Source organism: Rhinolophus ferrumequinum, chromosome 18, assembly GCF_004115265.2.
Source record: "Rhinolophus ferrumequinum isolate MPI-CBG mRhiFer1 chromosome 18, mRhiFer1_v1.p, whole genome shotgun sequence".
NCBI classification, from domain to species: domain Eukaryota; kingdom Metazoa; phylum Chordata; class Mammalia; order Chiroptera; family Rhinolophidae; genus Rhinolophus; species Rhinolophus ferrumequinum.
In genome coordinates, this window is record NC_046301.1 from 2,774,709 (window position 1) to 2,789,707 (window position 14,999).

The 14,999-nt window shown below is 45.1% G+C and overlaps 1 protein-coding gene across 1 annotated transcript in view; it reads left to right on the forward strand.

The window, feature by feature from the left end:
• The window catches only part of LOC117038149 (bifunctional heparan sulfate N-deacetylase/N-sulfotransferase 3-like), a 109,137-nt gene that overhangs the window by 56,027 nt on the left and 38,111 nt on the right, over positions 1–14,999 (forward strand). Inside the window, 2 exon segments of the mRNA XM_033134829.1 lie at positions 2,843–3,028; positions 6,730–6,858. Coding sequence (XP_032990720.1) covers positions 2,843–3,028; positions 6,730–6,858 — 315 coding nt within the window.

Sequence of the window (14,999 nt, forward strand, 5' to 3'; positions counted from 1 at the left end):
TCAGAACGTTAAAATGTGACTTTTTTACACTGTTTTTCTTTCAAATAGCTGCACATATGATTTATGTAATTTCTTGTGTCACCATGAGCAGTAAGTGTCCCGGTGGCTATTACAAAGACCAGAGGGTAGACACAGTTAGTACAAAGAACAATCTCAGCTTTTCTACACTCTCAGGAATAGTAAACTTCAATTAAAACTGGTACTATGCAGACTTAAAGATTCGTAGTCTGTAATCAACCTTGTATATTTTCAGGAAGATGAAATGTGTTTGCAAGCACTTTGGGAATTTGAACCTGGCCCGGAATTGTTTAAAGCTTGATGAAGACCCCAAAGGTCCACATAAAACTCATCACTTCAAACTCTAAACATAAAAAAATAAAGCTTCACAAATTTTTCTTTTCTTTTTATACATTTCTGCAAACTCCTTCATGTGTTTATACTTGAAGAAACTGTAGCAGTTCAAAAAACATCAATATGGCCTGTGTGAGGTACAAGTGTTTGCATCATTCTTTTGAGTGTTCTTACAAAAGTACACCCTTTAGTGGTGTGTTTACTTATGAGACACTCAACAAAGACATGAGGACACTTCAGACATTCTGAAGGGAGCTCTCAGAGAGACAAACAGCATGCTCTGTTAAATGGAAATTTACTTGAAATAAATTACATAACTATTAGGGAAGACTAGAAAAAAAATTCTGTCACTCTCCCCCAAATCGTCTTTCTTAGAGGTGACAAGTGAAAACGAAGGTTACAGCTTCATAAGCATACCTTCTGTGACCCTTTTCAGTCTTGGTATTGAATTATGAGCTTGACTCTTGCTTCTGGAATTTCTAAATGCATTTGACTTACTAATTCCATTTAAGATCCTCAACTAATTCAGCTGTTAACTTGGGGTAGTGCTTGGAGGGGGTATGTTGAGGAAGGGTTTTTGCTGATGTCACTGTTACAGCCTTAGCAAGTTTATGGTTCACCGAGGGTATTTTTACCTGCGACTTTATACATATTATCAATTACTTTTTCCAGAAGAAATGGATAATGTTGAGTAAAATTTTTTTTAGATAAGATTGATGATAGTATACCTTCTTATAGAAAAGCCTTCTCTTAAATGAGAATTTTGAGGTTTTTGAGAGGAGAGTGATAGTGGAAGGATTCTTAAGTTTCCTTGTTTTATTTGTTTCAATAAGAAAGAGACCGATGTTAATAAAATGAAAGGAAATTAAATGGCACGTTACCAATAATGATGCTTGCATTTTACCTTTCATGCTCTACAACTTGGTGAAATAATTGATTTTATTACCCTACGTGGCAACTAAGGGGATTGGGTCTTGTTGAAGTTGTACAACCTGCCCGAGGTCCGACAGCCAAAGAAGGGAAGCGCTGAGACTAGCCCAGGGGTCTCAGTCTGCGATTCTTCCTGATATTGTGCTACTCCTGCCCCAGAGACCCTGGTCTACAGACACCGCTCCTTCTGTTGTCATGGGTGTGACTGTCTTTGGAGGAGAAAAACAAGATTCTTTTCTCACCATATAGTTAGTAACACACCATATACTCTTCTAGATTAGGGTAACTTCAGAGTGATAAGGTCACACTTCTCTTTTACGAGTTACTATAATGCCATTCTGTTTCATGAGATCTCGTTAACACCTTGACCCAAAGACTTTTGTTGCTTCTGTTATTATAGTCATGCTTTTTAAAAATAACCTAGGCTGTGAGACGCAGACTATCTATCACCTTCCTGGGGTTTCTGGCCCCGTAGGAATATCGCTAACCAGGGAGGCTCACCTTGTCATGGGGGCCAGAGTTCTTATTGGGGTTTCATCTCATAAGCTCGGTTGCTGGATCACTGGCCCCATGACTGAACTCAATGCCCAGCTCTGCTCCCCTCCCTGGAAGACAGGTTGATACGGCCTGGCTCAAAGGTCCAGCTGTCTGATTGCGTGGTTGGTCTTCCTGACATGGGCCAGCCCCGCCCTGGGTCATCTTTTAGCATAAACTCAGATGTGGCATTCCTGTCACTCGGGACATTCCCAGGATTGAGGGCTCGCCTCCCAGGAACCAGGGAGGATGAAGAGCAGCTGTGATTGTACAACAGCTGCCAACAGAGATGACTTGAAACTCTTAAACCAAGTCTATTAGAAACAATAGAATCATCACAGATGATTTTTCACAGAACAGCAAGCAAGTTTATACGATGGATTAAAAGTCACCAAGCGTTTGACATCAGACCAACTAAAGGTGCAGATTATTTGGCTCCTTCAGTACCTCCTTCTTTTCGTATAACCAGGATTTGACTCATAAGAGAATCGCTGTATAAAATGTGACTGAGGCAGCGATCGCTGTCTGTCACTGGCCCACGTGCTGAGGGACAAATGGAAATGTGACAGACTTTGTAGAAACTGGGCAACAGGCAAAAGAAAATGCCCTTAGCAGGTCTCCTGATCTCAGAACATGTTCTAGCCTCTAATAAATGGCGGTTCTATTTGAGGGGAGCACTGAGTGTGGTTTGTAGTAAGCGTTTGTCATTTAACTTGTGGGAACCGTGAGGACAGACCAGGTGGCTGTGCCGGGCGGCCGTGGATGCAGGCCCTGGCACGTCATTCATTAACGTCGCTGGTCCTGTCACCCTGCCACCTCGCCCATGCAATGTGTCACGTGAGCACTGGTGTGCGGCCGCCGGCTTCATGAAGTCTAGACGCCTTGGTATCCATCACTTTAATTTTACCAAACAATGAAGTGATAAGCGGTTTAAACAAGCGTATTTACAGCACATTTGAAAATCCCGGGGGGAAACGAGGACCCAGATAAGCCTCCCTCCTTCTAACTGACACTTGCTTGGTCGCAGGAGCACGGCATCCCCACCCACATGGGCTACGCGGTGGCCCCGCACCACTCCGGCGTGTACCCGGTCCACGGCCAGCTGTACGAGGCCTGGAAGAAGGTCTGGGGCATCCAGGTCACCAGCACCGAGGAGTACCCCCACCTGAAACCCGCAAGGCACCGGAGGGGCTTCGTGCACAAAAACATCATGGTGAGTTCACGCGTGCCACTCGTGCAGTCCTCACTGGCAGGAAGGACCCAGGACAAGAGCAAATGCGCACAGCAAACCAGGGGGCGCTCCACGCGGCAGGAAGCACGCTTGTCCTATCTAAGCAAAGGATGCTTTGATTCAAGTCGCTTCTGGCCAATCCTTAGAACACAGCTCAAGACGGTATTTTACCCGACACTGCCGCTACCAAGCAGGCTCTGGTGTTAAAATACGAAGGAACTACACCTCTAATGTGCAGATCTTTATAGAAGCCCCCGTTTCTTCACAAAGCTACTTAGCATGTAAAACAACTCTAACTCTCTACATGTTAGCCACATAGCTTGTTTACAAGCCTGACAGTGTTCTCGTGTTACTATGTGAAACTAGAAACTCAAGTATTTACAGCAGGGGGCCACGTGAAGTCCTGCATCTTCACTAACAGATCACAATACCACAGAGAGAACATGAGAGAGGTGTCATTTAAATCTTTCATATCCACTGTCCAGTTCCCTCCAAAGCTTCTCTATTGTGTTTTGTTTTGTTTTCATGCTGGTGACAGACAAATGCATATTGTCAAGCTGTGTCATTTCCTAATACTCAGTGACACTTCCCAAAATAAGTGATCAAATCCTGGTTTTTTTTCCCAAATCAAAATATCCCGAGTCCTGGGGAGGTCGGGCAGAGCATCCCGGGCTGGGCTCCCCCTGGGGAGGGCCACACCTAGAGCGCTGCGTGGTGAGGTACCGTGATAGACATGCTATCTGAACAGAGGGCCACCCCCAGAATCAGGTGCAACCGACTCCTTTTCAGACACGTGTCCAATGTCTGCAAAAATTACAGAATGGATCATGAGTGACCTTTAACTTGGGTCAACTCCCAGCTTGACTTTTCCCTCAATAAAAACTGTTATAAATGCTAGATGGGGACCTGACGGCCACAGTTAACCCCAGTCTGCCCTGCTCTCTACTGAAAATGAACTCACTGTGCCCCCAGCTGCAGCCTGTTGGCCAGAGAGAGTCTGGGACCTGGGTTACAGCATAACTTATAAGCATTCAGCACTGTCCCGCCATTTTTCAATCACACGTCGTCTTCCTGGAAGACTGAACTTCTCTAAGGACTTTCCTCAGTGCTGTTCTCTTCCATTCGTGTTTCTCTCTGCACAGCCAGAAACCCTGCTTGCACATGTCCCATGACACATGTTCATTTTTCATGTCTCCTGAACACATGTAAGTGCATGGATCTTTCAGGTAATAAAGACTCTCACAGATTTCCTGTTTCAGTGGAACTGCCCCTGTGACTCCATTTCTGCAGCAATCCCCAGGAACCCTCCGTATCTGCTGTGTGGGCCCTTGGGTGAGGATTTCTGCGTGAGAAATGTCCGGCAGGCGTTGGTTATGCAGGAAGAGAAAGCAGACAGTCTCCCACGTAAAGATGCAGGCTGAGAGCTCAGAACCCGCTGCCGTCCTGGGGAGAGGCTGCCAGGGCAGCGAGGGCAGGGGGCTGAGCAGAGGCCCCTACTGAGATCACACCCACACTTTGTATGAGAGGAGGAAACATTGTTTTTTTACACTCTATTCACAAATCAAACTTGCAAGGCCTTAAGTGAAACTCATTATCCTCCCGTCGAAGCAGCTCTGGACGCTGTGGGCCCTCAGTCAGTTCTGCAGTTGGAGCATTACACTCACCCCCCGCCAACCCAATCCAATTGGTCTCTACTTTCCATGATGAGTCCTTTACCCTGTTGTTTCCCTGCTTCCCCACAGCTAACCCACTGCCTTGACGCTCATGTTCACGCGTGAACTATGGTGCTACTTCCTTCTTTGTCTATTGCAGCCCCTCCACCCCCCACGGCAGTCTATGCCCTAGAAGGGCCAGCCTTTAATCTTTCCAGATCACCAACTTCATCTTTCCTCACCGTGATTCCTTCCAACAGCTGCCACACCCTTTAACTTGCTCCTCAGGGGCCTGCAAACAGTGTGGACTCGGCCGTCTCCCTCTCTGCTGCTCTGTAGCTGACACACTCACACGGCCACGTGTGTGTCACACGGCCACCAGCCGCTACACGCTCTCCGCCCACTCTGCCTGCCCTACCCCTTGGTGCCTCAGCACCACGTCCCACGTCGTGTGCCGTGAACGTAATCAGTCTGCTGTCCTGCGCTCGGTGCCTAATGCAGGCTTGCGCGGCCCTCCTTCTCCTCTCCGTCCCTCTGACACACCTGTCACTCCACTAGGAAGAGAACGGCCTACTACCTTCCCAGGAGCTGGAGCCCAAACCGGAGTCTCTGAGACCCCAGGCCTATTGCGTTACTTACCCGGCAGCTTTGGTCCTCGTTCAGTAGGAACGGGTGGAAACCAGAGCTGTGTGCCCTCACCTTGCTTCTTAAGTGTGACCCTGGACAGAGCCAGAGGTCTCTCAGCAACTGGCCTACAGGCCCCTTGGCAGAGTCTCAGGCCCCTGCTGGCAGCCTCCTCGGGGGTCTTTCCTGGCGCTCCCAGAAGCATCCGCGGGCAGCTGCCCAGGTTCAGGCCCTCGGCTAAGAAAATCGGCTTCGGGGCCCACTGTCCTACAGTCTTGCTGACTGTGGATTTCATAGCCATCTTCTAATTATTCTCAGCAGTGATAAGCTTTCCAGGGGCTCATCAGTGTCTCAGAGTCTGAATTTCAGTGTTACACTCCCTGAATGCGGTCTAAAGGGCCGTCCACAGCAGAACGCCCAAGAAACGGCCTCATTCCTTCTCCAGCACAAACAGCTGCTTCAAGGAACATGGTGAGGGCTCTGCAGCATCGTGTTCAGGTGGCAAAGAGACAGAACAGGACGCTGTCACACTCCAACACCCCCCTCAGCCTCCTACGGGGGTCCAGTGACACCCCAGGCGTCACGGGGACTCCCCTGCTCTCAGCAGGCGTGGGCCTCCCTGACACGCAGGGTAAAGCCTGGCACTCCCTCTTCCCCATGTGTAAACTCAAATGACTTGGGAAATAGACAAAAGTCAAATTGCTTTTCTCTTCTCTCTCAGTTTTGCAAGGAATCATCTAGGCAGTCAAGTCCCAAAGACAGCTCTGTACATCTCAAACTGAATCCTAAAGTGAGCCCTTTTAAAATGTAAAACTAACCTGGACTTGCACAGAGCTCAGAATAAGTATCTGTTAAATAAATGAATCAATGCTGTGGAAAGCTTTAGTGTCCAGGAAGGCACATTTCCGTGAATTGTTAGGGAATATATTTAATTCAGTTAGAATACCTTTGCACTTAGTTCTTTTTTGTCGTTGACTTTGTACATACCATTATGGAATGTATGGTATATTTTCTAAGAAAACTTTCCAAAGACTAGATTAATGTGGCACAGAGAACTCCAATATTTTTAAAGTTTCATTTTTCTCCTTTTTGTTTTATTTCTTAAGATGTTGGAACATACGAGGCTTCATCAGGGAAGTACTGACTTGGAGATTTAAAATAGATAAGTGGCTAAAATAATTCAAAGTCTATCTGAGTTTTAAAGTCTTCCTTCAGCTTTCTTCAGTATTCCTGCTATACTGATGTCACCCCCGCTTCCCCAGATTGTGAAGGATTTTTCTGGGCTGTAGTTAAGAATTGGATAATGACACCAGCTTGTGCACCATCTTCCATGAGAATAAAAGCTAAGTTTCAATAAATTAACTGGTTGAAAGGAACGTTTTCTTCACTTGCTCATTCTTCCTTCAGGTGCTCCCGAGACAAACCTGCGGGCTTTTCACTCACACAATTTTCTACCAGGAGTACCCCGGCGGCCCAAGGGAGCTAGACAACAGCATCCAAGGAGGCGAGCTCTTCTTCACTCTGCTCCTCAACCCGGTGAGTGCCTGCGTCTCTCCCCAAGGAGATGATGCAAAGCGAGAGGCAGAGGGAAATTAACCTGACACAGACGCTGGGCTTTGGGGAGGTGTCAGCCCCATCAACGCCAAGTTCCGGCTCTCAGACAATGGTAAAAACTAAGTGGGACCACATGCGGCGATGGGGCAAGCTCTTAATTCTCCAAGTGGTAATGACCGGAAGAGCCACCCCATGTCCAGCTGGGGAAGTGACCAAAAGTCAGAGATCCCTGCCTTTCTGGAGAATACGACTTTCACCCATAACACTCTCCTCTTCCCACCGGGGACAGTTTATTCATTTAGGAGATCATCACCCCCAGTATTCTTGTTTTCTATGTAAGTGAACAGCTTAAGCCAAACGGGAGAGAAGTTAGATAAGCAAATGCGGTCATTTTGGTACATCCATTTAGATCTTGCCCTGCTGGGTGTCAGGCTGGGGCAGACCAGTCTGCTTAATGGGCCTCCCTCACTTGTGAACTCGGGAGTGCCACCTCCACAGTGAACCACGGCACACATTTCTGCTCTAGTCGAGTATTATAAAGCTGTGCACAGAAACATGAGCTAAGTGAAGTAAGGTGTGTGAGTGAGGAAAAGGGGTTTTATTTCCCGAGAATCACTAACATAAAAAATAAAGCTATGTTTCTTTCTCAGAAGACATATGGGTTTGCCCCTGGTATTAGCAATATTCAAGATGGAAAAAAAAAAGTAATTTTCCAAATGTGAAAAAAATTCTATCAGCATAAAAGTTGGATAAGATAGGTATAAAGGGAATAAAATTTGAAAGATCCTCTCTTGACATTGTTACAGATTTTGCAAATGAAAGTGCAGGCATTTTTCATCATCTACTTGTATTTACTAACTTTATCTATTTCTCAGCTCCTAGTAAATCAGACAGAAGTATGGGTAACTCATCTTTGGCCAAAATCAGCATGTGTATCCAAAAATCCGGATAGTTTGGGGGTGGTGTGGCATTTGGCCTCTGGTAGCTTACCAACCTTCGCAGCACAAAAATATCAATAAATAATTCTGATTTGTACATCAGAAATCATTTGATTCTTCTAACTTATATATTCTTTACAAATGAAAGTACCTTTGGAATCCTCTCATATGACTTTCTCGTCTTTTTTCTTAATTCAATCAGTAATACACGGGCAAAAGAATTAAACCAATGCCTCATTACAAACTGAAAATCCAGTGCCTAACATGCTGTTCTTAGTATGCTAACGTTTCCACCAATAAGCTAAGGCCCTTTAATCTAGAGTATAAAATCCTGATGTTTTACATGTCCTGTCATCATAGCCGTAGGACTATGAACACCCAATCACCTTCCTGATCCCTTTAACCAGCAGTTGCTTAAACTAGACCACAGCAAAGATAACTAGGTTTCTTAAACGGAATGCACCTCTGGCCTGAATGTTCTACTGTTACCAAAGTAGTTCTCATCGTTAAAGAAAAAAGTGCCAACCGAGCAAATTTCGTACAAATAAAGAGTTGCCAAGACGAATGTCAGCAGGAGAGAGGAAGTCTTGGCTTCTCCAACGAGTATTTCCAGTGACACAGAGATTTTAATCAACAGACTTGGAGGTTTGTGTGCAGCCGGGAGGTGGGCCCATCGGGCTGTCTGAGCCTGGGACCCTTAAGAATTTGATTCCTAATCTTTTTTCTGACCCTAAACTCCACAAGCAGCTTCCTAGAATAGTTGGCTTTCCTCTCTAGATCCTACTGTAGGAAAGAATGTGTTCATTGATCTTAGTAACTTGACTTGCTGGGACAGTGACCAGAGTGCCGCTTTATATATTTTCTTTCAACTGGTGACTATGTCCTCTGTAACCTGCCTACCAGAAGAGGACCCTCTCACTGTACACATTCTAATCTTGTGGCTCCTCTATAATTTACAATCCCCCATTTTAAACTACTAGGGGATATTCTGTCTTTATTTCTCATTTTGATGGTCTTTGCTGATTAGATTCTGCCCTTGAAAAATAGGTGTTCCCTGTCAGGGTACAGAATCGGGTCAGGCTGAGTAACAGACCCTGGAGTGTCTGTGGATTGATTCAGGCGGGTAATGAGAGTTACCTTATGGATATACCAGGGGAGAGAGCCACTGGAATTATGCCAGGGTCACTGCTTGCTGCAGGTACATGGCACAAGATTTCTGTGCAAACATGTAATACACCCAGAGAGAAATAGTAATGAATTCACAGTGCAGTAAGTACCCCCATGGACGCTTTACAAAATAGTGACAGAGAGAGTCTACGTACTGTATGCACCGGCATAAAATGGCAGGTAGAGGGGTACTACGAACTGAAACTCAGGAAGATAACAAAAGATTCACGGGCAATGACTGCACCTGCCCTCAGCACATAGAAGCCTATCAATTGATGATACGTATACTTATACAAAAGGAACTGGCAAGAGTGTGCTGTCCATTCTAACGTGAGTTTCCAGTGCCATCTATATTAGGAAGACGTGAGAATACTTACCTAGTGTGACAGATGAATAGTTCTGGATGGGACGTGATTGCTCCTTTTATGGGAGCTGTATTATCTTCTAATGCTCTGAGAAAAGACGCTGGCTTCCTGCTCCAGTTCTTGCTTCTAACTACAGAACGCTCTGAGTCCCTGCTTAGCCGTGTTCAGTAAACAGGCTGCAGGCACTGGGTCATTAACAGCTGGCATCTGTGCAGCGCTCTGCCCCCCTTCAGCTTCATCATAAAGTAAGACTCACTTTACTTCCTAATCCAAAAGAGGTGGGGATCCCACGCGAGTCCTGTGCTCACCACGCTGGCTTGGAATTCAGGCAGAGCAAACCTCTGACAGCACAGCAACGTCCCGCTTCCCCCACGCAAGCTGGAGATAATCCCTTCATGCCTGCCGCCAGGCTTCAGGTCTCTCCCCTTCTTGATTTGACACAGCAGCCGCCACCACGGTCTCATACCCTCCCACCCAATTCCCAGAAAGCGAAATCTCGGTGTTATTTCTCTAGTTAAAGAAAAATCACAAACATCATGTGAATAGAATGAGTATCTTAGACCGGAGCACTGCATGAGTGGATTTACAATGATAGTAAAACAACAAAATTCACACAAGCAGGTAGCCTGTATAAAAGAAATCAACCCACATTGAATTCTTTTTAAATTATAATTTACATGTGTGCTTATCTATGGAATTCCTCTAAAAGGAAATAACTTTGTTTTCCAAATGGAAATGTCATATTTTTCTTTTCTTATTTACTAATGCTGCAAAACACTGTGATAACAGAAAATCCTTCCCTGAAAAATAAATAAGTGACAATAACCACCACCGTCACCCCTTTGGAAAGGAGGAAAAGGGTTCCTGAACGCGCCTAATAATGAACGTGCCTCACATGGGACACGTGATAAAAAACAATCCAGGTGAATGTATCAGAATCTCCAGGCGACAGTTTTGGGAAACTGCACACTTATCAGGAACTTCACGTGATTCTTAGGATCAGGCATATCTGGGAAATACTACAGAGGGGTGGGAATGCAGAAGTAATTTTTACTCTAAGATTACCAAAAACTGCTAAAGAAATAGTGAACCTAGGATCAAGATGTTAGAATGGAAAATGAGTCCAAATCTACAGTAGCATTTAAACAAAAAACAGAGGATCTATGTTTTTCTTGGGAACCAGAGAATTCTAGTTTGCAGTTTCAGATAGAGGTAACTCCTGTTTACCCCTTAAAACTGAGCTCACAGGTCACGTCCTCAGCAAACCTTCTCTACTCTGATGGAGAGGCCCCTCGTGTTCCCATAGCAGCCTCTGCAGACTCCTTCGAGGCACTAATTACCTTGCACTATAATTCTGGGGTTGCTAGTAGCTGTTAATTCGCTGTTTGCTTCTTGTGGTGGAGAACGTGTCTTTCATCTCCAAAACCACCCCGATGTGTAAACATGATGGCTTATACCTTGTTTTTATTTAACATACATTAAGGGAGTAAAACTGATTGTTCTAACGTTTGGTACAAAAAACAATGGATCTGAAAGGAAAGAAAAGGAAATCTGGGTCCCAGTAAGCTAGTTCCCAAATCAAAAGCATAAGTAAAACCTGTTTCATGAGTTGATCACAGCTGAATTGCCTGTTGTTCCGTGCTGTGCTGCACAGACTATTTCTGTGGACTTCCTCTAGATGTAAGGACTAGAGACTCACTCAAGTTGTCTCAAGCAATGGGGTGTGGGACCCCAGCATGCCGAGCCATCAGGCCACAGCATCTGGAGGGTTTTCTGAGTCCAAGGCAGCTGTAAGGTCCATACAAATGAGAATTTCTCACCTTGACTTTGCCGAGGTGCTGCAATGTGAACACAAGAGATGCTTTCATCTCGTGTCTGAGTGTCTCTTCCTTCTACTAGTGACTAAAATATCCCTTCTCTGCCTCCAAAGTGCTGTTTGTTGATGGCTTCTGCACCCTCATCAATCAATCTTACACATGGCCCAATGTGAGTGCATTAAACCTTTCCCAGGTAAGATTCAGCTTCAGCTCTCACTTGCTGACGGCTTCATCCTCTCGTGGCCACATCCCCAGGCATGAGAAGCGGTTTGGCCCAGCTCGCGTGTTTGAGAATCAGTCCTGGCCAACTGTGGACTGGCTGCCGTGGGTGCCCCACCCCGACCGCCCCCAGCCCACCTCCGTTCCAAGCAGTGGCTGCCAAGGGCTATCCTTTCAGAAAGGCTTAGAAGGGGCAGGCACGGCAGCTGCTGCCGTCTAGCCTGCATGCGCCCTGCGGGAAGTCAGCATGGTCTCACCAACCCCCCAGATTGCGGAGTACGCTGAACCTCTCTGGAGAGGGCCTAGAGATCAATTTTGAACCTTGGAAAGTATAAGTAGCTCTCTGAGGTAGGACCGGTTAGTTTTATCATTTTATTATGTACCTGGTTTCCGTAATGCAAGTTCCAAGGGGAGCTTGTGTTTGTGTACGCTGTATCGTCAGACTAGGAAGAGTTCCTGGCACGTAGCAGGAGATGAAGAAACATTTCATAAGTGATTGAACGAACTTATATATCAAAAAAGAGGGGTAGGGAGTGCTGGCAAAGCAAATTATGCCCCCTCCCCCGATGGTGGAATACATTCAGTCATTAAAAACACATTGTGGAATCATTTCTAATGATATGGGAAATATTGATAGTATGTTCAGTGAAAAAGTAAGTTACTACAAGAAAGTTAAATATGAGCATGGAAGGAAGCGAGAAGGAATTCAGCAGAATGTTAGCAGTGGTCACCCTGGATCACAGGCGTGAAGACGATTTTCATTGTCTTCTTTGCTTTGTCTGATTTGTATAAAATGTCTGCACTGAACATCGATCACTCTTACAACCAGCACGTGCACACGCACACACGCAACATTTGAAACAATGATCTAACGGTGAAGGATGTAAAATGGAAATGTTTGTCCGTGGTATCTCAGGGACAGAATTAATATTTGCTCAGTTCCAGCTGTTTTCTACCTGTAAGGCTCACGGGTCACCTCCACCTACCTCACCACCTGGTTATCTGTGTGAAGTCTCTTCTCCTATGTGAGGGGTGGTCTCACAGGAGTGATCCGTGGGTATTTCATCGCTGTGCTTCCCACTGTGTCTAGTTCAGTGGTTTCTGAATCTCATCAGAGGTCTCTAAGTGTTTTTAAGGTTCACTAAATGCAGGCACGGCTTTGTTTCAGGGGCATCAGTTGACTTAAGGCGTATCCAAATGTGAATAGTAACAAGCCTGGTTTTAATAAAACTATCTTGTAGCAGAGTCTCTGCTTCCAATACGTGAAATTCAGGATCCAGGACATTTTTCAGTGGCCTTCAGTGTTTGGCAGGTTTTCACAAATCATGAATTAGCCTGACATGGAACAACGGACAAGGAAAGCTGGAAAGGACCACAGAATTAACCTATTTAACCCCCTAATTTTAGGGTTGCGATCACTTCCGCCGTGACCTGTGGAGAAGCCCCCCCGACCCCACCCCCCACCTCCCTTCCTCGAGTCCAGGGCTTCTGCCACTCCTACACGCAGCTTCCGCAGGCCAGGGAACCACCTCCCAGCATGACTGTTACCCAGTGCCAGGAAAAAGTGTGAACAGTTCAAGTGTCTGGCCAGTATCTGCGTAAAGCCCCCAACTCCACACTGGGCAAAAAACAAAAAAGAAAACAACGTGCTTTGGGGGAAAAAAGCTATAACCAGGAGTCATAGCTAAGGGAGAATGTGGAATGTACTTCTAAAGAGCTATGAATAAGAAACTACGCACTTTATATCTTAAAACAATAAATCTTACTGATGTTACTTATAAATTGATCTGACTTTTAAAGTGGTAAAGCCAAACGTTTCAGCTCATGCATCTGCTACCCTCCGTATCAGCCCTATTTTTCTATTAGCAACGTGCTGCGTGGTAACTGTAGTGTTATATAACCACTTGCCAATGTGAGATTAGGAAGAGCACGAGAAAGCATGACTACATATTTTTTTATTTCTGCAGTTAAGAAAACTAGGACTATGATAAACTCTTGAGTCACTGAAATGGATATTAAGAAACTTAAGAAAATAGATATTAAGTTAAAGGAATGAGTACTATATTATTCTTTATTTAATCCTTTGATACTTTCCCATAGCTTTCAGGAGAAAAAGAAACCTCCTTCACTTGGGGGGAAAAAAAAACTGGCTCTTACCCGCCTTTATGGTCTCTCAACAATCTCACATGGGCACCTTTCACTCCACCTGTACAGGACAATGTGTAGTTCCCTGCACAGGACCCGTTATCTCGTTCATGCTTGAAGGTCTGTTCCCTCAGGCTGGAGCTCATACCCCATCTTTTCACAGAAGACTTCCCCTCTTGCCTGTGTTCTCACAGTGCCGGCATGAACCTAACAGAACTTGCCCACAACTACAAGTTATCTGTCTAATCCAACAGTCGGTGCATTCCTTGATAGACAGCATCACGTCTTAGTCGATTTTATAATCACAATACAATGCAGCATTCTGGGCACAAAGTAGGTTCTCAATAAACGGCATTAAGTCACTGTGCCTGTGTGTGCGTCCTCTGAGTCCGCAAGGAAACCTGGTTGCCTGGGAAGCACCTGGTCACGAAACCCACCTGACTCAAGAGGGTTTGCATCACGGACGTTGTTCTCTCCCCGCATGGCATCCACATGGCATCCACATAACTTTCAGACCCTTTTGAAAGTTATTCAGTCTATGAAAAGATGCTCAGCTTCACTGATAGGAAGACGAATGCCAGGTTAAATACACTGAGATACCATTTCTTATCCACCAGACTGACAAAAATTCAAAAGGCTGATAAAATATTCTGGTACGGCTGTGGGAAAACAAGCTATTCTCCTACATCCTAGTGCGTGTGCAAAGTGGTACAACCCCTAGTGAGAGAACGGAAAATGGTGTAGCTGCTGTGGAAAACAGTATTTCTCAGAGTTTTCTCAGAAATTATAAGTAGAACGACCATGTGGTCCAGCAATCCCACTTCTGGGTATTTATCCAAAGGGACTGCAAACAGGTTCTCTAAGAGACACTTGCTCTCCTATGTTCATTGCAGCATTATTCGCAATGGCCAAGAGGTAGAAACAACTTAAATGTCCATTGACAGGTGAATGGATAAACAAAATGTGATCTACAGTGTCCCCCTGAAAAGAAGACCCAGCCAGACAATCAGCTCTGATGTGTCATTTGGAGCAAAAATTAGTATAAGACCCAGTCTTATTTTACTATTATATAAAACCACATCATATAATATAATACCAGGTCTTATATTAATTTTTGTTCCAAAAGGCGCATTAGAGCTGATTGTCTGGCTGGGTCTTCTTTTCAGGGAAACACGTAGACATACTCGTACACTAGGAATAATCAGCCTTAAAAAGGAAGGAAACCCTGTCACACGCTACAACATGGATGAACCTTAAAAACATTATGCTGAGTGACAGTAGCTGGTCACAAAAGGACAAATATTATATGATTCTGCTTGGTTGAGGATCTAAAATGTTCAAACTGATAGAAACAAAGTAGAATGATGGTTGCCAGGGGCTGGGGAGAGGGGAAGAGTGGGGAGTTGCTCTTCAATGGTTACAGAGTTCTCGCCACGCAAACTGAAAAAGTTTTATTTAGAGACCTGCTGTAC